Source organism: Quercus lobata, chromosome 12 (assembly GCF_001633185.2).
Source record: "Quercus lobata isolate SW786 chromosome 12, ValleyOak3.0 Primary Assembly, whole genome shotgun sequence".
NCBI lineage: Eukaryota > Viridiplantae > Streptophyta > Magnoliopsida > Fagales > Fagaceae > Quercus > Quercus lobata.
Window position 1 is genome coordinate 14,417,031 of NC_044915.1, and position 21,916 is coordinate 14,438,946.

The 21,916-nt window shown below is 39.5% G+C and overlaps 1 protein-coding gene across 1 annotated transcript; it reads right to left on the reverse strand.

The window, feature by feature from the left end:
- Positions 1-12,495: 12,495 nt before the first annotated feature.
- Positions 12,496-13,341, reverse strand: LOC115970265. Its single transcript, XM_031089924.1, has one exon. The coding sequence runs from the start codon at positions 13,339-13,341 to the stop codon at positions 12,496-12,498; it is 846 nt and encodes a 281-aa protein (XP_030945784.1).
- Positions 13,342-21,916: the final 8,575 nt, after the last annotated feature.

Below are 21,916 nucleotides of genomic sequence, written 5' to 3' on the forward strand. Positions count from 1 at the left end.
ATCTGAAACCCAATCCCTTTCCTACAGCCAACTAGTTTTAGACCTCTTGAAGGAAGGCTGTGGTCTGTGCAACAAAATTATGGGTTAATGAACAAAAGTGCAAACCTTTTGAATTTTGTTACCATGGATATAATGTTAAACCAAACGAAAAGCTTAGGAAATTTCGTTGTCTTCCCACACCACATCTAAAATTAATCTCTCCATTTTAAAGGTATGGGCTCCGTTGACATTGACCGCAACATCAAAAATGGAACAAACAAAAACAATTATTCTCACCTGCAACATCATTTTGCTTTCAAAGCAATAATCTTAGAAAACCCACCAATTTTGATACTTTTTAAAATACCAAAACAAAAACGGCACCCTGCGTCATAAACTACATCGTTGAGCTTTTAGAGCCAGTCCCTGGCTTAATGGTTTTGAATTTGCTTCTCCGCTGCATCCTGAAGAACAGCTTGGATTGTGGAAACTGTGTTCTTCAATTTTTCAAGCTCGTCTCGGACACCCCAGAGTAATCCAATCTCATGGAAAATCTGGGATCCCAAATTTTTGATCATTTTCTGTGCAGCGCCATAAAGGATTGCTTCGGCCATGGCTTCGTAGTGGGTGAAAAGAACGCTAGAAGAGCAAGAGAAAAGCCAGATCTGGGAGGGTTTCAACTTTCAATTGCTTTAGGGGTGAAGGTAAACGATAATCTATTAAAATTTTATGGGTTATGTTCAAAATTTATGGGTTTAATTTTTGGTTAATCTTCAAGATTTATGGGTTTAGTTTTTGGTTTGGGTTTATGTTCAAAAATTCTGGGTTTCACTTTTTTATTTTTGAGATAATAGACAGAACTATATTAATGTAAAAGAGTAACCGTATACAAATATAAAGAAAAGAACAACGCCTGGGCTTGCTCTAGTGAGCCAACTGAAGAGACAAATAGGAAAAGATAAAGCGCAAGACATATTATGTTCTTCAGATTTTTGGGAATGTTCTTCATGTTCAAGATTTGAGTGAGAGTGTTTTGATCCATTTTGGGGTTTGTTTTTTACTTATTCTGTGTTAGAGTAACAGAAAGTGGAGAGGTGGGTTACGGCACACTCACGGTGAGAATCACAGGTGGGTAAAGTGTCAAAATTGAAACCACGGGTAGGCACATAGAATTAGAGGCAAACCACATATGGGTAAAGTGTAATTATCCCAAAAAATAAAATAAAATAACCCTTTATAGCGACATTTTGAAAACGTCACTACATGTTCCCTCAAAACGTCATTGTAGTTTCCCTCTAGAATTTTTAGTCTTCCCGCACAAACTTTCCCCATTTTTTCATTTCCATTTGTTTTTTTTTTTTCTTTGACTATTCGTGTACCCACTTCTCGCTCTCCCTCATAACTTCTCTTCTCACTCTCCACCCTAGTCTAGCCACCGATCAATTCACTTTTTCCCTAGATCGCCGACCTGCTCTAGCCACAACCCACCTTCACGTTCAAAGCCACCGTGGCCGTCGTCAACCTCCACCACCACCCACCACCAATTTGCTCCTCACATTTGATGCTTCATTTACTCTTCCATTCTTGTCACGCTTCCTAAGCTTGCCTTCCTTCAGGTTCAAGTACTCTCTCTTTTTTTTCCTTTTCTTTTAGTTAAGGTGTTTGGGTTTTTGCTGGGGTTGTGGTTTGTTCTTGGTAGATATTTGGAGTTTGGCTATGGATTTGTGTGGATGGAAGTTGATTCAGCCATGGCTATGGTGTCATGGATCTTGGCTTGGTGGGTTTGGCCTTTGTGCTTTGAAACCTGGGCAAGGCATTTGAGTTTGAGTTTGAATGGGGTTCTGTATTTTTTGGAAGAGATAGGTTTGGTGGGATTTTGTTTTGGCCTGTGGGTTTGTGTAGTTAAGGTGTTTGGGTTTTTGCTGAAGTTGTGGTTTGCTCTTGGTAGACTTTTTGGAGTTTGGCTATGGATTTGTGTGGGTAGGGTGTTTGACTTTTGGATGTTGTGGTTTGGGTTCTGCTTGGCTGTAATTGGTTTCTTCTTTTTTCTTTTCTGGCTTTATTTCTTTGTGTAAACTCTTATCTCTTCTTTGTAAACTAAATGCCATGGAAAGTATATAACATGTAAGCACTTCAAAATAATACAAAAAATTCAAAAATTACAGAAAACTTCAATGCTATGTGAAAGAAGAAAATATTAAAAAAGAAGAATCACTTGAAAAAGGAAAAGGAAAAAAGAAAAGAAAGAAGGAAAGAAGACCAAATATGAAGTCAGTGAGATTGAAATTGAATGGCTTTATATTATATTCTTCATATACATTATTTCATCAATATAATTTTTTCGAAAAAGTCATGCGGCTTATACCATTGGTATTGTCTGGCTAGTTTTCTTGATGGGGAGAACCTAAGTTGAAATTTTATGATAACTTTTATCAAGTTATTCTTAAACTTTCATGTTTTTAAGGAGTGGTAGGAAACTTTCATGTTATCAAATTCTCTCTGTCAAAATGTTAAATATTCTAATTTCACAAGCATTTAATGCAAAATACTAAAGGTCCAAACCGTTTCTGCATTTTTCATGATCACCTCTTCTAATTAAAACCTGTTTTAATTTTGGGTGACCAATATTGTGTAATAATATGCCTATGTACCAGCAAACATGTATCACCCTATAACAAATTTAGAAATACAACTTTTTTTTACACCTATTTTAACAATTTATGTGGAAATAAAAGTAATAGGTTTATGTGAAAATGATTATTTACTACCTAAAACTGTCATCTCAATAAGTTGGTGGCTATAATAATGTTACATATAGATTACAACAAAATAAATTTTGGTAATTATAAATTAGAGGTTCATCTTTAGTCAATTCTTTTTTCTTTTTTTTGTCCTTTTTCTTTTTTACTTTTTTTTTCACAACATTAAGAGGTCAAATGATCACTCTTTTAATGGATGCTTGCTTCCTTGGTCCCCAAGCCTTGGAATTTAGGCTAGAATTTGGACCTTATCTTGCTCCTAGAGATATTTAAATGCTAAGAATTAAAAAGGCAAGGTTGGTTACCTAGCTATTTATCAGGACTTCCAAAAAAAAAATAATTGTCTCCCTACCCCCATACCTAGAACAAATATTAAATTTGAGTTCTAGAATAAGTCTGAAATACTTTAAAACATGATGTTGGGAAATTTAGACCCCAGTTGATAGAATTAACAAATTTTAAATCCAAGTTGTTAATTAGATTTATTATTAATAAAACTTGTTAAAACAGACAAACATCAATATCATGTCAAAATCATGTAGCGGAAAAATAAATAAGACATGATATGATGACCTAGGAAAACCAATGAAACAAACTAGTTTCACAGTAAAAAACCTGGGGGGAAACCTTCCCAAAAAGCAATCCACTATAGAAAAGAGAAGTTTCAGATTTAGCACAAAACCTTTGTCACTAGACTCTACAATCCCCGTAGATGAATTCACAGTAGAAACCTTCTGCCGCTTCAGAACCTCTGAACTCTTTAATATATGAACGCCACCCTTTTTGTTGCACGAATCCCAATACTTGACTAACTCCTTTGCACGAATCCCAATACGTGACTCACTCACCAACTTGAAGAAGATTGTTGGCTGCAAAGTTCTTCACTTCATCAACAATGAAGATTAAGAAGCACTTGGTTACAAAACCCAAAGGTACAAAGACGCAATAGCTTCTTTTAGAGAGAATAAGGTCTCTGTCACCTTTTGCATATGTTCTCCTTGTATTATCTTATGTGACGACCTCGAAAATAAGCCTTATATAGGTCTAGGGTTGTGAGAAAAGAAACCCTACACAAATACAAAAATTTGGGCCGAAAATCAGATCTGAAAATCTGAATTCCCGTAACCTTGATCAATCGGGAGGTGTCGAGCTTTAAACTTTGACAGATACAGCTATCGAGAAGCTATCGAGGAGCTGTCGAAGAGACAAGAGCTTTCTCGATCGATACACCAACTATCGAGAGGTGTCGAGATTGCGATAACAATCAATTGAAGAGCTCGATAGATAGCCTAGTTGTCGAGAGGTGTCGAGCAGCTATCGAGCTATCTATCCGCAGGTGTTGAGCTATCTGTCCAGCTTTAGTGAACAACTTTTCTTCACTTGTTTCTTGATCCAATCTTCATGGCTTTAATACTAGACTTGAACAACATGTTTCTTAAAGTATTAAACACATCCTAGATCTACCCAATTACAAGTAAAGTGCGTTTTGTCAAAGGATTAGCCAACTACATAAATATTGACATATGTTCCTAACATGAATCACATATGTCCTAACACATGACCTAGATTATTTTTTGCTATCTCAAACATACAAGTTGAATGTATAGATGAACTAGCCAAAAACAAAAAACAATGGTATGAATCAACTCCATACTCAGCTTCTAAACTTTCTTCATTATAAAATTAAGAAGAAGACAAAAAGATTCGTAATTGCTTTCATTTCAAGAGTACCATTATTAAATTAGTCAAGTAATTTTTTTACAATATGTGTTTTATATATATACACATTTGTGTGTAACTAAGATTCCAATGGGTTTTCTAGGGGAAAAAAAATCCATTGGTAGTTAATTGATACTTCGGCATCTTTTGTTATACAATTGGATTTAAACTTATGAGGTGTGCTATATGACTATTACTCTTGATGATGCTCAGATCGTCAGTCAAGTTTGATCGTCCAGATTGAAGTCGTCCTCAACCAACCCAATCCTCAAGAACGAGTGAAGGGAAGAATGGATCTAGTTCGCCGGCGTGGTGCCTGCCAAAAAGTCTCCGATGCCAAAGTCAGAAAGATTGACAAAAGAGAGCTGTGAAAATAATATGCTAGAGTTTTTGCCTTACCTCCCCCCCTTTTGGGGTTATGTATTTATATGCATGCATTCACAGGTGGTTTCTTCTAGCCGTTGGTGGAGCCTTGATGGAGACTTTATTCTTGCTTGGTAACGCCCCTGCGGGGTGTTAATGGTGAGCTGCCCCTCCCAACGGTCTGAAGGCTGATTAATATTTTATAACGGTTCCTCGAGGGGTGGAGGTGGATTTACTCGTACTTGAGCGACAACCATTTCCTCCAGGGCGAGCTTGGTTAGGCTGTCTGTCACTAGTCGTGAACGTATGGACGATGATGATTTGATCGAGCCTATCAGCTGCCCCCCTATTCCTTGATCGTCCATATCATGGACGGTCGTAGGAATATGAAAGGGTTTTACAGGTACATTTGAGTAAATATATATATATATATATATATATATTTTATATATTCTCCCTCTTTTTTTTCTTTTTTCCTTCTTTTTTTCTTCTTTTTTTTTTTCTTTTTTTACAGTTATGGCGTTTGGGGTTCTGCTCCGCATTGATTGCTTAATGGCGACTGTGACTCACTTCGCGGCCACATGGTTGATTTTCTTTGGCTGGGGGATCTCGTTTCCGGTGAAAACCTTTTCAGTTTTCCTGCATTTTCCAAGGCAGAACCTTTTGATTTCTTTGGCCTTTCCTTTTCTCATTTCCCCATCTTCTGTGCGGTTGGTTTCTCCCTCACTTGCGTGTTTTTCTCTTAGTCTTCTCAGTTTTCTCCCTAATTTCCAAGTACGCCCCCCATTTATGCTTTCTTTCCTTTCTGAATTTTGCTTGTATCTGTGTCTTTTAAGTTCTTTCTCCTTTCTGCACTATCCCTTCTTCTTATTGAGTGGTATTGTTCCTCTTTAATGGTGGATAACTTCGAAGTTAGGCGTAACTCTCCCTCTGTAGCATTTCTCTTCGCCCGTTTAGGAGCCTTAGTGGAACTTTCTGGCGACCCATTGGGTGTGCTTTCGCCTAACGGTTCATACCCACAAGTTAAGGAGTTTGTCTATAGGGGTAGTGGGTTAGGTTTGGCGTTCGGTGTCTTATACCCTTTACTGTTCAAATCTCAGGTCTAGTTTTGGTCCATTCGAGGGATCCTAAGAAGGGAAAATATGGGTTTTGAGGAAGGGTCAGGTGACTTAGAGAGGGGCTTGTCCTCTAACGTAGGTGAGGAAGGGGCCGGGGTTGATACAGCGATCACCGTGCCCTCTCACGCTTCCTCGTCCTCCCATTCTCCCGCTCCGGCCGTCGTCCATCCTTTCCATGCCCCTAAGGAAAATTGTTCCTTGAAAATAGAGGTTTTTAGCAAATTTAAAGATAGATTCCAGTTTCCTGAGGGGACCAGAGCTCGTCTTCCTAGGAAGGGTGAAAAGGCTTACGCCTTTGCCCACGGGGAAGTCTGCTTTTATGAGGCTGCTTTTTCGAGTGGCCTCAGGTTCCCCGTCCATCCGTTCATCATGGAGCTTCTTCATCATTTTAACCTTGCACCAGGGAAACTTATGCCCAATTCTTGGAGAATAGTTGTTAGCTGTATGGTGATTTGGACGACCATCGCCGACGGAGACATGATCACGGTCAATGAGTTCGTCCATCTGTACTGTTTGAAAGAGTTCAAGGAATTTGGATATTATGAGTTTGTACCCTGGAATAGGAGGTCGCGTCTGGTAGTTGATCTCCCGTCGTCCTTTCGCTACTGGAAGTCTAGATACTTCTTTGTATCAGATGACGGTTGGGAAACATTGCCTGATGACTTATGGGGGAACGTTCCTAGGCTGCTGCATTGGTGGGAGACCCCTTTGATTGGTGCGTTTGCTCCTTATGAGATGCCCCCTCACCCCTTTTCTCTTATTTTTTTTTTATTTTTTTTATTTTTTAAATTTCCCCTTTGCTGTTGTCTTTGCAGTGAAAGATCGTCCAGAGCTCGAGAGCAAATTCGAAGAGCGGGTTCAGGCGGCAATTAGGTAGCAAGGACGATCGAAGATTTTGGTGACTTGATCGATCCGCGCACTTTAGCTCATCACTGTTTGGGGCCGGAGCCTTCCCTCTACGTCCTTAGTACCCTTGATCAAGAAGAGAAAAAGTGTAAGCTATACTTTCCAATAGATTTGTCTCTTTTTCTTCGTCCTTAACTTCTTACTTTCTTTTTATTCGTCCTTAACCTCTTGTTCTCTTTTTCTTCGTCCTTAAATTCTTTCTCTCTTTTGCGTAGAAATGACGTCCAAGTTTAACAAAGAGATGTACAAGAAAATTAAGGACAAGAAGAATGAGCCTCTTTCCAACATAGGTTAGAGGAGGCTGAGAATTACAGATAAAGAGAGGGAGAAAGAGAAAGAGGTGGTGGAGAGGGGTTTGTCCACACCTGCCTTTGACCTGGATAAGGGTTTTGTTGCCTCTCCTAGCATTTCGGTTAAGGAGGTGGCCCGTCCTTCCAAGAGGCAGAAAGTGGCGAGCAAGGGGAAGGAGAAAGTTGGTGCCAGTGTTTGGTCGGACGCCGAGACGGCCATGGACCGTGCCAATGAGCTCCTTACTCTTGAGGAGTTGAAGGAAATTACGAGCGTTCCTTCCCACGAGATGGTGAGTCGTCACGTTCACAAGCTCATGTAGGTAATCCGCCACATTTTTGTCTTTTTCTTCGTCTTTAACTGCTTGACCATTTTTGTTGATTTTGATAGAACTTTTTGTCCTCTGGTGTTGGGGGAGACCATGCACATTACCACACAGTATCTGGAAAATGAGGAGAAGGCTGTCGTGGCTAACTCGAAGGTGGAAGCACTGGAGGCTGAAGCTTCGGGCTTGCGGAAGGACTTGATCGCAGCCATTTTCTCCCTCAACACTTCCAAGGGGCAGGTTCAAGTCCTGACGGAGCAGCTGGACGCTGAAAAGCAGTCAGTGAAGCAGAAGGACGAACTCCTGGCAACAGCTGCCCAGAATATGAAAGTCGCTGTGGCCAAGGCCGTCACTACTTTCCAGACCACGGATGAATATAACACCATCCTGTTCTAGTGGTACTTCAAGGGGTTCGAGCTGCTCCAGAGATATTTGATCAAGCATGGACCTGGTACGGACCTTGAAGACTTAGATTTTGAGGCCGTTGACAAGGAGATTGAGGAGGATGAAGCAACTCAGACAGCGGCGTCTACTGATGTGGAACCTTCCCAGGCAAACAAGGACGATGATGTTGCCCCTCCAGCTTGATTTTGTCTTATTGAAAAAGTTTTTATTTTTTGTTTTGTTTGTATGTATTAAGTTTCACAAACATCTGATGTTTGGATGCCCCATTTGTTTTTTGGGGCCCCCTTTTTGCCTTTGAACAATTTAACTTTATATAGTAAGTCTATTTAACAGTTTGGCTTTATATAAATGTCTGCGTATCTACCTTTGCCTTTCATGATTGTATGTGTTGTGTCAAGATTTTCTTTTGGATGTTCATCCCCATTTGGGGACTTTGAAAAATTTTGTTGGCATACTGAGTTTATCCTCGTCATCCTGTGCATCTTAGGGGACTTTTGTCCCGTGCACCTTTTTTGGGGATTTTGCTTCCTCGTTTTAGATGATGCCAATCTCTTCGTCTCTAGACGACGTTCATTCATATTATCGTTTTTTTTTTTTTTTTTTTTTTTTTTTGACTATGGACGATGTGTGTCTATTCAAGGAATTTAATCATCTTGCTTTGTTGGATGATGTGCATCCATTTAAGGAATCTAGTCGTCTTTCTTTGTTGGACGATGTACATCCATTTAAGGAATCTTATCGTCTTTCTTCTTTTTGGGACGATGTACATCCATTTAAGGAATCTTATCGTCTTTCTTTGTTTAGGAAGATATTTTCCCTTTTAGGGGATCTTATCGTCTTTCTTTGTTTAGGACGATCGTTTGCGTTTTTGGGAAAAATTTTAGCGCATGACTTGCTGAATAACACTTAAGTAATACTGGATAATACTTATGAATTGAATAATAAGTAACGGATTTTGAATAATTGCTTACATAAGACAGGAAGTATTAAATTGGGTGTTACAATCAGGCTATGGTTCCTTTTCATAATACCTCTTTAGATGTTCAACATTCCATGGACGAGGTAGTCTCTTTCTTCTGAGTCTTCCAGATGGTAACTTCCCTGACATGAATAATGGACGACTCTGTAGGGCCCTTCCCAGGTCGGTCCCACTTTGCCTTGTGCTGGATCTTTTGTTGTGGGGGTGACTTTTCTAAGGACGAGATCTCCAACGTTGAATCTTCTCAACTTCACTCTCCGATTATAATATTCGGCTATCTTCTGCTGGTATTTGGTCATTCTTTGGGATGCTTGGTCTCTAATGTCGTCCAGACTGTCTAGGTTTTGTTTCAATTGGTCGTCATTGGTTTGCTCGTCAAAGAATTCTCTCCTAAGGCTAGTGAGCCCTACTTCGACTGGGATGACTGCTTCTGTGCCGTATGTCAGACTGAATGGTGTTTCTCCTATTGGTGTCCGTGCTGTCGTCCTGTATGCCCACAAGACACTTGGTAACTCTTCAGGCCACGTTCCCTTTGCCCCCACTAACCGGGACTTGATAATCTTGAGCAGGGTCCGGTTGGTTACTTCCGTCTGTTCGTTGGCCTGAGGATGACCTAGCGATGAGTACCTGTTTTTGATGCCCAAGCCCGAGCAAAATGATCTAAACTTTTGGCTGTCGAACTGACGACCGTTATCTGATATGATCGTCCTAGGTATCCCGAACTTGCAAACAATATTTTTCCATACAAAATTTTGTACCTTTGCTTCGGTGATTGTCGCCAGGGCTTCAGCTTCCACCCATTTTGTGAAGTAGTTGATCGCGACGAGCAGAAACTTCACTTGTCTCTTCCTTTGGGGTAAGGGACCCATGATGACGATCCCCCACTGTGCAAATGGCCAGGGCGAGGAGATTGTGGTCATCTTTTCTCCAGGGATTCTTTGAACATTCCCATACCTTTGGCAACTATCACACTTCTTCACAAAATCAGCTGCGTCTTGCTGCATTGTTGGCCAAAAGTAGCCTGTTCTCAAGATCTTCCTGACGAGGGACTTTGCCCCATGTGGTCTCTGCAGATTCCTCCGTGCACTTCCTCCAGGACGTATTTGGCTTCTTTCCCTTCTACACATTTCAAATATGGTTGGGAGTAACCCCTTTTGTAGAGTTTGTCATTAAGTATCGTAAATCTGGCTGCGCGTTTCTGGACCTTTTTAGCTTCTTCTGGATCTGACGGTAGCCGTCCTTCTCGAAGGAACGACAAAATCGAGCTCGTCCATCCAGGGTCGGTGTGCACCAAGAGAGTTTAAAGTCCCTGGATGCTAGGAGAGTTTTGTTCTTCCATCTTCCAATCGACCCTTTTATTTTGGTTGTCCGTTGAGGCACTTCGTGCAACCTCGTCAGCTTCAGCATTCTGATCCTTGGGGATCTGGATGAACTCTACGTAATTAAAGGCACTTACCAGCTGGTTCGTCAGTTTGAGATACTTCTACATCCTTACCTTTTTTGCTTCGTATTCCCCTCTCACTTGCCCTATGACGAGCTGTGAGTCACTCTTGAGCACAATATTCTCACCTCCGAGTGCCCGAGCTATTCTCAATCCCATCAATAAGGCCTCATATTCTGCCTCGTTATTGGTTACAGGGAATTTGAGCTGGACCCCATACTTGAGAACATCTTTTTCAAGGGAAGTGATAACGATGCCTGCTCCGCCTCCTTTCTGAATGGACGACCCATTAGTGTTTACCGTCCAGAGACTTTCTATGCTCCCAAGGGTGGTGAATTCTGCTATGAAATTAGCCAATGCCTGTGCTTTTATTGCTATCTGTGGACGATATTTTATGTCAAATTGGCTGAGCTCAATTGCCCACTGTACCATTCGTCCCGCCGCTTCGGGCTTGTTCATTGCTTTTTTGATGGGTTGGTCCGTCATTACAATGATGGGATTGGCTTGAAAGTATGGACGAAGTTTTCTCGAAGCCATAATCAAGGCGAAGGTGATCTTCTCTATGCGAGGATACCGCGCCTCGGCACCCTGGAAAGCCTGGCTGATGTAATACACAGGAAGTTGCAACCTGTCTTCTTCTTTGATCAACGCCGCCCTAACAGCCGTAGTAGACACAGCTAAGTACAGGAATAAGTCTTTGCCCTCTTTCGACAGGCTTAAGAGCGGAGGGTTGCTAAGATAGCGTTTCAACTATTGGAACGCCGTTTCGCATTCCTCCGTGCAGGAAAACATTTTCTTCAAAGTCTTGAAGAATGGAAGGCATTTGTCTGTAGCCTTCGAGACGAACCTATTGAGGGCTGCTATTCTTCCTGTGAGAGATTGCACTTCTTTGACCGTCCTGGGTGAGGACATTTCAAGGATGGCTTTGACCTTCTCGGGTTTGCTTCTATCCCTCTCTGCGAAACCATAAACCTGAGGAATTTTCCTGAGGAAACTCCAAAAGCACATTTGGATGAGTTCAACTTTATGCTGTACTGCCTGAGCGTATTGAACGTCTCCCTGAGGTCGTCTAGATGATCTTCTTCCTCTTTGCTCTTGATGAGCATATCGTCAACGTATACCTCCACATTTCTCCTGATTTGCTTCTCGAACATCTGGTTCACCAACCTTTGATAGGTGGCACCTGCGTTCTTGAGTCCAAAAGGCATGACCCGGTAACAGTATAGCCCCTGGCTGGTGATAAAAGCAGTCTTTTCTTGGTCTTCTTCAGCCATTTGTATCTGGTTGTATCCGGATAACGCGTCCATAAACGTGAGAAGTTTGTGCCCTACTGTGGAGTCCACTAGCTGGTCGATTCTGGGTAGTGGGAAATTGTCTTTTGGGCAGGCTTGATTTAAGTCTGTAAAGTCGACACACATTTTCCACTTCCCATTTGCTTTTTTGACCATGACTACGTTGGCCAATCACTCGGGGTAATGGACTTCCCGAATAAATTTGGCTGCAAGTAACTTATTTACTTCGTCCATCACTGCCTTGTTTCGCTCGAGGCCAAAGACTCTCCTTTTCTGCTGGACAGGCTTCTTTCCTGGGTCAACATTCAGGTGATGCTAGATGAGGCTTGTTGGGATTCTCGGCATATCTTCTTGGCTCCACGCGAATATATCGAGGTTATTTTTCGGGAAGCTGACAATCTCTTCCTTCGTCCTGGGACTCAGATTCGTCCCTATTTGGGTCGTCTTTGGTGGACTCCCTTCAGCCAGCTCTACCGTTTCAAGCTTTTCCACGATCTCTGGCGATTTCTCTTCGATCGTCCACGTATGGTTCACTTTTAAGGCCAAGACGACCTGATTGCATTCTCTTGCCAACATTTGGTCTCCTTTAATTTCTCCGATCCCCTGTTCTGTTGGGAACTTCACCTTTAAGCAGTATGTGGAAATAGCAGCCTTTCAGCGATTGAGCATTGGTCATCCTATGATCACATTGTAGGACGAGGGTGAGTCCACTGTCAGGAAATTGTGCTGGTTGGTTACCTGGAGGGGGTATGATTCGGCTGTCATTGTCAACGTCACTATTCCCTTGGGGTATACCTTGTCTCCGCTGAAACTAACGAGGGGAGACTCAAAAGGATGGAGCCTTTTTGGGTCTAGTTTTAGTTGCTGGAAGGCTGGAAGATAGATTATATTGGCTGAGCTCCCACTGTCGACCAGGACTCTTCACGTATTGAACCCCTTGATCATGATCATAATGACGAGTGGGTCATCATGAGGTTGCTTTACACTTCTGGCATCTTCTTCGGAGAAATACATGTCTCCATTGGTTTGTCTTTGCTTCAAGAGGGGTATATTGTGGACACTGTTTACCTGCCTTTGGTATGATTTCCTGAGGGATTTGAATGATCCCCTCGTGGTTGGTCCTCCGGCAATGGTTTTTATCTCCCCCAGTGCGCTTTGTGGACGAGGTTGGGGGCGGTCTTCGTCTCTTCTTGAACTAACTTGCTGGCTTTTCTGTCCGTACCTGCTGGAATCTCCCATTTTTATATACTGTTGTAGTTTCCCATTACGGATGAGCTCTTTAATTTGCTCTTTCAGGTCCCTACAATCCTCCGTGTAATGCCCATGGTCTTTGTGGAAACGGCAGTATTTCCTCTTGTCGCGCAAACCAGGCACTGAATGGAGTGGTCTTGGCCACTTGAGAGGCGGTTCGTCCCTTATCTCTGTTAGAATCTGGTCAACGGGTATCATCAACGGTGTGAATTTCGATGGACGAGGGTTCTTGTCCTCCCTCCGCCTATTTCCATCGTCATTCCGTCGATCAGCCCGATCCATTTTCTGCCCTCCTCGATCGTCCTCCTTTTCCTTCTTCTTTTCCTTGTTCTTTTCTGCTCCGTCAATGGCTACTAGAGCTTCTTCCGCGTTCATGTACTTCTGTGCTTTCAACAATGCTTCAGCCATTATCTTAGGGGGGTTCTTTGCCAAAAATGCCACAAAATCTCTGGACTTCAATCCTGCTTTGAAGGTCGTGAGATGTACCTTGTCATCCACCTCGTCTACTTCCAGCATTCCTCGGGTGAAACGCGTCACATAAGACCTCAATGGTTCCTTCTCTCCTTGTCTGATGGTGAGCAGATGGTCGGCAGTCCTTTTTGCACGCTACCCGCCTACGAAATGACGAACAAAGGAACTGCTTAACTGTTCGAAGTTATCAATGGATGATGTTGGCAACTTGTTGAATCACTCCCAAGCTGCTCCTTTGAGAGTTGTAGGGAAGGAGCGACACAAAATCTCATCAGGTGGTTGTTGAAGGCCTAGGGTCGTCTTGAAGGTATTCAGGTGATCCAAGGGATCTTTCAGCCCGTCGAAGGGTTCTAGCTGTGATAGACGGAACTTGGAGGGTACTGGGCACTCCTGGACGGCCATGGTAAAAGGTGAGTCCGTATTCCGGACGATCCTCTCCAAGCTTTGGTTCGTTTTTCCTTTGATGGCGTTCCTCAATTCGTCCATCTCTTTCCTCATCTCTCTTAAGAGATCTGAGCTTGCCTCTTCTGGAGTGTTGGTTCGCCTTATGTTGCTGTCTTCATCGTCGCCCCTATCTGCATGATTACTTTCTTGTAGCAACTGTTGCTTCATCTCTTGGTTCTGTCTGGTGAGTTCTTCCACAGTGGCCGACAGCGATTGAATTTGTAGGGCCAATGCAGCGGGATCTGGGTTTGTATTGGATTCCATCTGGACTTGTGAGTTAACTGGGACAGATCACGTGTTGAATCGACACCCCACAGACGGCGCCAAATTGATGATGCTCAGATCATCAGTCAAGTATGATCGTCCAGATTGAAGTCATCCTCAACCAACCCAATCCTCAAGAATGAGTGAAGGGAAGAACGGATGTAGTTCGCCGGTGTGGTGCCTGCCAAAAAGTCTCTGATGCCAAAGACAGAAAGATTGACAAAAGAGAGCTGTGAAAATAATATTCTAGAGTTTTTGCCTTACCTCCCCCCCTTTTGGGGTGATGTATTTATATGCATGCATTCACAAGTGGTTTCTTCTAGCCATTGGTGGAGCCTTGATGGAGACTTTATTCTTGCCTGGTAACGCCCCTGCGGGGTGTTAATGGCGAGTTGCCCCTCCCAACGGTCTGAAGGCTGATTAATATTTTATAACGGTTCCTCGAGGGGTGGAGGTGGATTTACTCGTCCTTGAGCGACGGCCATTTCTTCCAGGGCAAGCTTGGTTAGGCCATCCGTCACTAGTTGTGAACGTATGGATGATGAGGATTTGATTGAGCCTATCAACTCTTTATCATTAAATTAAGATATTAACAAGTTTTTATCCGGAGTAGATGAAATTTAACTTACATATTTGATAATTAAAAAAAAAAAAAAAACTTTATGAATTTAGCTAAATGAAACCATTTTGACATCCTGTAATTGTTTGAGGACAAAAATGGTGCAATTTTGTAAATTAAACTTTATGAATTTAGCTAAATGAACCTTGATACAACCATTCAGTCCAGAATGGATCAATCCATGATTAGTTAAAAAACAAGTTGTGAGCAGCTTCAATATGGGCTTCAACTTCTATGAACCCATCCCATATCACTCCCACTGGGAATTAGGCACATAAAGCAATAATTTTTTAATCTCAATGGTGCAATAGAATACAATATCTAAAGAAATTCAGCAAGAAAAATTGATTGACATTGCTAACCATCAGTTTGGTGGACGTCCGCTATGGAATACCGAATATGTCATTGGAGAAATGATTTCATTGAGATCCTTTAGTTTTTTTTTTTTTTTTTTTTTTTTTTTTAATATATTGTGATTTCCACTGTCAAAATTTCTGTCGAATTTCTTTGTTTGATTGTTGGATGTTCTCTTAACTGTGATAAATTAATCTCGTGTTGTTCATTGGCTAAATGGCTTGAATTCATTTTGTTGAAATGGCTTGAATTGTAATGTCAGTGGATTGACATTACAAGCAAGCATTAAATGCTCTTTATGAATTGTCAAAGAAAGAGGCAAGGAACAACAACAACATAAACTAAATTCATGCATTCTTCTTTATAGCCGGAATGTATGACTCCATTGGCATTCATGAATTGTCAAAAAGCAAGGAACAAATTCTGACATGCAAGCTTGGCAATAAATGCATGCATGTGTTAGAAAGTTTGACTTAATCAATAAAGCCGAAGACATGCAAGTCAGCATGTAAGCATGCGTGTAGAAATCTGAATCTTGCATTAAATGTTGCATGGACTCATGGCCAAATTTATTGACTTCTAAAGTCTTGCATTATTTTTAATGTGCTAGAACTATTGACTCATTATATATATATATATATATATATATATATATATTGTTACTAAATTTTCATGCACCATGAGGAATTAAAATTTTTTGCAATAGCATTCTCATATGCAAAATTTGGATGATTTGGAGTACCTTTTTCAGTTGAGACATTTAGGCATAATGGGTAAGTTTCCTTATGTGTACCAAATGACAAAGTTTGGATACAATTAAACTTCAAATATTTTCTGCAAAGTGGTTCTTAATTTTTTTGCCTAATTGTTCCTAGTCCTAACTCATAAAAATTTTCTGCAATGGCACCTTTATTTGCCTTCCACATCAATTAATTGTCCTTTTTATTTTGCAGGTTAAGTGCTCATTTATTGTGATAAGCTTGAACATTTTTTAGAAAGGTGATTGCTTGGCTTGAGCATAGTAAGTAATTTTTGCTTAAAACTTTGTACTTGAAATGTTAATAATTGTGTTGGGGTGGATTGTTGAGTTTAAGCAAGCGGGTGGCTTGCATGGTGCTATAAGTTGGTTTACATTCATATTGGAAGTGTTTCTTTCTTTTTGAAAATTTGGATGTTGTTGAGTTATGTTTGTTGATTACTTTTTGGACTTCAATACTTGTAAGCATTTTATATTATTATATTGATAATTATATTGGGTGGATTGTTGTGTTGGAGTAAGCGGATGGCTTGCATGGTACGATTGTTTGTCCATGTCGAAAATGTGCACATTCAACAATGTTGGCTATAGATGTTGTACAAATTCATCTAGTATCACATGGGATTTGTAGGGGTTATCGACGCTAGACTTTTCACGGGGAATCATCATCTAGAAAGACTTCTGTTAGAACTCCTAGTACTTCTATCCAAGAAAACTCAAATGAAAATAGTAATATGCGTGAAATGTTGCATCACATGTTCCCTATGCATGATATGGTGCTCGAACCAATGGAAGAAGATATGGCATCAGATCCTGTGGTAGGAGGCTCTGGTGTGGAACAACCTACACAAGGACCTAACGAAGAGTCACTCCAATTTCTCAAATTGCTCAAAGATGTTAAGGAACCTTGTTATGAAGGTTGTACAAAGTTTAGCAAATTGTCAGTCATTGTGTATTTGTACCACTTGAAGTGTTTACTTAGTTGGAGTAACAAATCAATCACCTTCTTGCTTCAATTTTTGCAAGAGCTACTACCTTCAAGTACAAAGTTGCCAAAAGACTGTTATGAGGCAAAAAAAAATTATTAAAGATCTGGGTTTGAGTTATGAGAAGATTGATGCTTGCCCCAATGATTGTATGTTTTTTTTGGAAGGAAAATTCCAACATTGAAGCTTGCTCAAATTGTAACCATTCAAGGTGGGTAAGCAATGAGGCCGGAGTTCCAAAAAATACAAATGCTCCTTACAAGAAGGTAAAGAAGAAAGCTGCAAAAATCTTAAGGTGGTTCCCTTTGAAGCCAAGGTTGAAACGATTGTTTATGCCTCCCAAAGTAGCTCCCCACATGAAATGGCATGTTGATGGTCGTACAAATGACGGGTTAATGAGGCATCTTGCTGACTCTGAAGCTTGGAAGTCATTTGACTCTAAGTATGTAGAATTCTCATCTGAGCCTCGTAATGTTAGACTTGGATTAGCAGCTAATGGATTCAACCCGTTCTCCAATATAAGTATTGCTCATAGTACTTGGCTTGTCATGTTGGTCCCATACAATCTTCCTCCTTGGATGTGTATGAAAATGGCTTATTTCATGTTATCACTATTGATTCCTAGTCCAACCTCTCCTAGGAATGATATAGATGTGTACTTACAACCCGTAGTCATATCTTAATGCAACAACTTTTTCCAATAGCTATACATGGATCTTTGCCGGATGAAGTGAGCAAACATTTGATTGAGTTATCTTGTTTCTTTAGGGAAACATGTTCCAAAGTATTGAGATTGGAAGATCTTGAGAGTCTTCAGAAGAGAATTGCAGTGACGTTGTGTGAATTGGAAAGGATATTCCCTCCTTCTTTCTTTACACTTATGGTACATCTACTCATTCATTTGACTAACGAAGCCAAGATTGCTGGCCCAATTCATTATCATTAGATGTATCCCGTAGAGTGGTAAGACATATATAGTAACTCTTTCCATTTGCTTTCATTCAAATTCAATGTTCCATTGTTGATCTTCTTTATTCACATAGGTACTTGTCATGATTGAAGTCCTATGTTCGAAATAAGGCTTGTCTAGAAGGTTGTATTGTAGAAGGGTACTTGGCAGAGGAGTGCTTAACATTCCGTTCACGATATTTCAAAAATGTCAAAACTGTGTTCACTCGACCCATAAGGAATTTTGAAGAATCTACAGGTGCAGTGTTGAGCATCACCCTAGGTTCAAAATCATGGACCTAAGCACATCATTATGTGCTATTCAGTTGTGATGAAATTACTCCATTTCGCACGTAAGTAATTAAGACATCATCCGGTACTGCTTAATGTCATAACATAGCTCAATTTTATGATACTAACACACATTTTCCTACATAATGTGCACAGAGATCATTAAAAGAAACTTCACCCAAATGTAGGTAATGATGTTATTGAAAAGCAACACATGGAGAGATTTTGTCACTAGTTTAAGCACCATGTAAGTGTATGACATATAAAAGTATTTTTTGCTGTAACTTTCTTGAGATTATACTTTTAATAGAACACCTCGTTTATATTAGGTGTTGTCAATGGATGTTGATGAAAGGGAGAAACTTCTTGAAAAAGTTATATGGCTTGGTCGATATCTAGATAATGAAGTTAAACGGTTCAAGCGTTATGTTCTAAATGGATTGAATTTTCGCACCAAAGATTCTGAGGCAAATAGGAAAACTCAGAATAGTGGAGTTAGTGTCGCCACTGAAGGTGGCGTTACTTACTATGGTGTCTTAACTGACATTATTGAGTTAAACTATTCTAAGAAGTTACAATATGTATTATTTAAATGTGAATGGGTTGATGTGGACAATGGAAGGGGATATAAGACAGACAAGTTTGGTTTCCCTCTTGTCAATTTTACAAGATTGATACATAAGGGTGATCAATTGATTGATGAGCCATATGTCTTAGCTTCTCAAGCTTCACAAGTCTTTTACGTGGAAGATCCAAGACAAAGATTGGATGGTCGTTGTTAAAACAAAAGCTAGGGATGTTTATGATGTTGGAATTGGTGCTTCATCTGATGATGACGTAGATAAATTTTGTGAGAATGTTCCTTGACAATTTTTAGACCCATTCAAACAATTGATTAACCCTAGTTAATTAGCCAAGTTGTTACTTAGTCAGATTAACAAATCTAGGTTATCACAATAATAAAGATCAAATCATGCAAAGCAGCGGAAAATAAATAACACACGATATGATCACCCAGGAAACCAAACCGGTAAAAATCTGGGGAGGATTTGACCTAACTATCCTCAAGGTAAACTTGAATCCACTATCAGAAAGAATCGAAGTTCATACAAAAGGACTTACAAGCACCCTCGCTCGACTTCCTAATGTTACCAACTAGTAGAACTTACTGACACGACCACGTGTAAGCTCCGAATCCACGGACTCCTTCTTTCTTTGGATTCCACCAGCTACAAGCACCCCCGCTTGTGTATTCTTTAAACTTTAATGGCAACAACTGTTTTGATCATCAAGGTTTAGAGAATATCTCTTCCTTGAAAACCCTAAGTTTGTGTAAAGGAAAGCTCCTCTAGATCTCACAAGAGATTTACACAAACCGCAATATGAGCAACACTAAAACGTGGTTAGGGTTTGCCTTTTATACTTAGGACAAATAAGAAACCCTAAAAACGTTTTAAACACATAGGGCTGAGTTGGACGAATCTGCAGAAAAGCAATTTGCCCGACGTTCGATCGGTCGAGCCTAAGCTTCGATCGATCGAGCCAGGCCGAAAGCCATACTGCTTTCTGCTTTCCACTCGATTCCAACTTTACATTGACATACAACTTTGAGCTAGCTTTAAACACTTCTAAACACATTGTTTTGATCATGGTTTACCAACATTACATATTAGAGTTCTAAAATACATAGAATCCTAAACTTTAGAACCTAACATTCCTTATAATATTACCATTGATAATACACATGATGTAAATGATAACCTTGCATGGAATCGTAGAGATGTAGAAGGGACCATTTATGAAACACTGTTATTTGTTAAGCGTAAAATGGTTGAAGATGACAATATAGATGATGAGGAATTCATTGATGACGTGTATGAGTACAATGATGAGTCTACTGATGAGAATGAAGATGATGAAGAGCTCAATGATGGGTCAAATGATGAGTCGACGGATGATGAGAGTTAATATGTCATTCATCTTTCATGTGTATTTCTATTTGCTTTGCTTGTGAAGAGTTTTAAAGCTATCTTGTGTAATCTTATTTGCATGTTTATGAAACTAAGTGGTTATGAAGTTATTGTGTACTATAGGACAAGTTTATTCGTAATCCTCTTTAGATGGTTGTTGCTTGTTTCTTAAGAGGTTAAAGACTTAGTCCATTTGTGTGAATGAGGATATTGATAGAGTTGATATGGTTTTTTTTAGTATATTTAAGATTATCTGTAATCCTATTTGCATGTTTATGAAACTATGTGGTTTTGAATATGTTGTGCACTATATTTAAGTGTATGTGTAATTCTACTTTCATGGTTTTTGCTTAAATTTGTAGAGATTCAAGACTTAGTCCATTTGTGTGAATGAAGATATTGATAGACTTGATATGATTTGTTTAGTATATTTAAGATTATGTGTAATCCTATTTGCATGTTTATGAAACTATGTGGTTTTGAATATGTTGTGCACTATATTTAAGTGTATGTGTAATTCTACTTCCATGGTTTTTGCTTAAGTTTGTAGAGATACAAGTCCATCTCCTCCTTTCTTGCTTTTTTCTCTCCTCATTGAACTCAACTAGCTCACACATGTTTAGTAGCCATCACCCCTTTAAAATCAAAGAGATAATATATGATATATATAAAACTGTTAGATATCCTTAGTTGTCTCTTTTAATTGGAAGGGGAGTGATTTCGGATTTAGCTCCTACTAGAAAAGAATAAACAATCCAAAATCATAATAAACTATCTAAAAATTGTGACTCCAATAATAATAATAATAATAATAATGATAATAATAATAATAAATCAAAGCCCTTTCTAAAACGGTTCACCAAATATAGAAGTCATCAAACTCTATAAGAATAACTCTTTGTTTTCCTTGGTAATATAGATGTATGACACTATGAGCATGTTCTCAATTGTTTTAATTACTTTAAATGAAAATTAATTGTATTTTCCTCCATTATATTAGAAAAAAAAATGTTTTAGGTTTTAATTATGTGATTTATTCAAATAATAGTTACATTCTTACTCACCTATATATGTATATATATAGGTGAAGGTTTGTCTTCTTTTCATTTTTCTACTTCTTTTTCTTATTAATTCAATTTGAATTTGTTGTTTTTATAAAAGCCATGTTTACTCTGTACTATATTTAATTATGAAGTTTCTAGGATATGTCATATATTTGATGGCTGATTTAAATGATTTTTTGATAAAATTTTGTTTGAATAATTTGATACATTAGGTTATATATCTTTGTTTTAAGAATTTCTTTTGGCAATTCATAAAATAATCCATAACTAATTATTTTTATAAAATTATTACTTTCAAATAAGTTTAACCATAAAATAATCATTAATAACTATAAAATAATCATTCATAATATTCCCATGTGGCTAGCGATTAGTAATAGACAACCATATATTTAAAAAGCAATGCTTAATACAAATAGACACACACACACACACAAAAAAGAAAAAGAAAAAAAGAAAAGGGTATTTGTAACAGTGTAAGGTGTGTGTAAGAGTAATTGATGAAGCTTAAAATCAACCTCGTCAGTATGCTCCTTGTCAGTGCCAATGGAGGGGCTTTGGTACCTATTGAGAAAACAAGGGATAGAAATAAAGGACACCGGGGTGGTGCCAGCCAAATACCCTCCGATGCTTAAGTTAGATAAATTCTAGTATATGCTTTGTAATCAAATGTCTCTTAGGGTATTAACTTGAGCTTGTTGGCTTTATATAGCCTAGCCTTGAGTTAATGCGTTTGCCCGTTGCACCTGAGTGATTTATGGCATTGATGGCAATGAAGTCCCTCAATGAATAGGGGTTTGTAATGCCTAGACAGCTCATTAAGGCCATTGTAATTGCTCTCCTACCGTTTCCCCATTATCAAAAGGTTTAATGGAGTTTATCTCTATCTTTAATGTGTCTGTTTTCGTCTTTCCCACTGACGG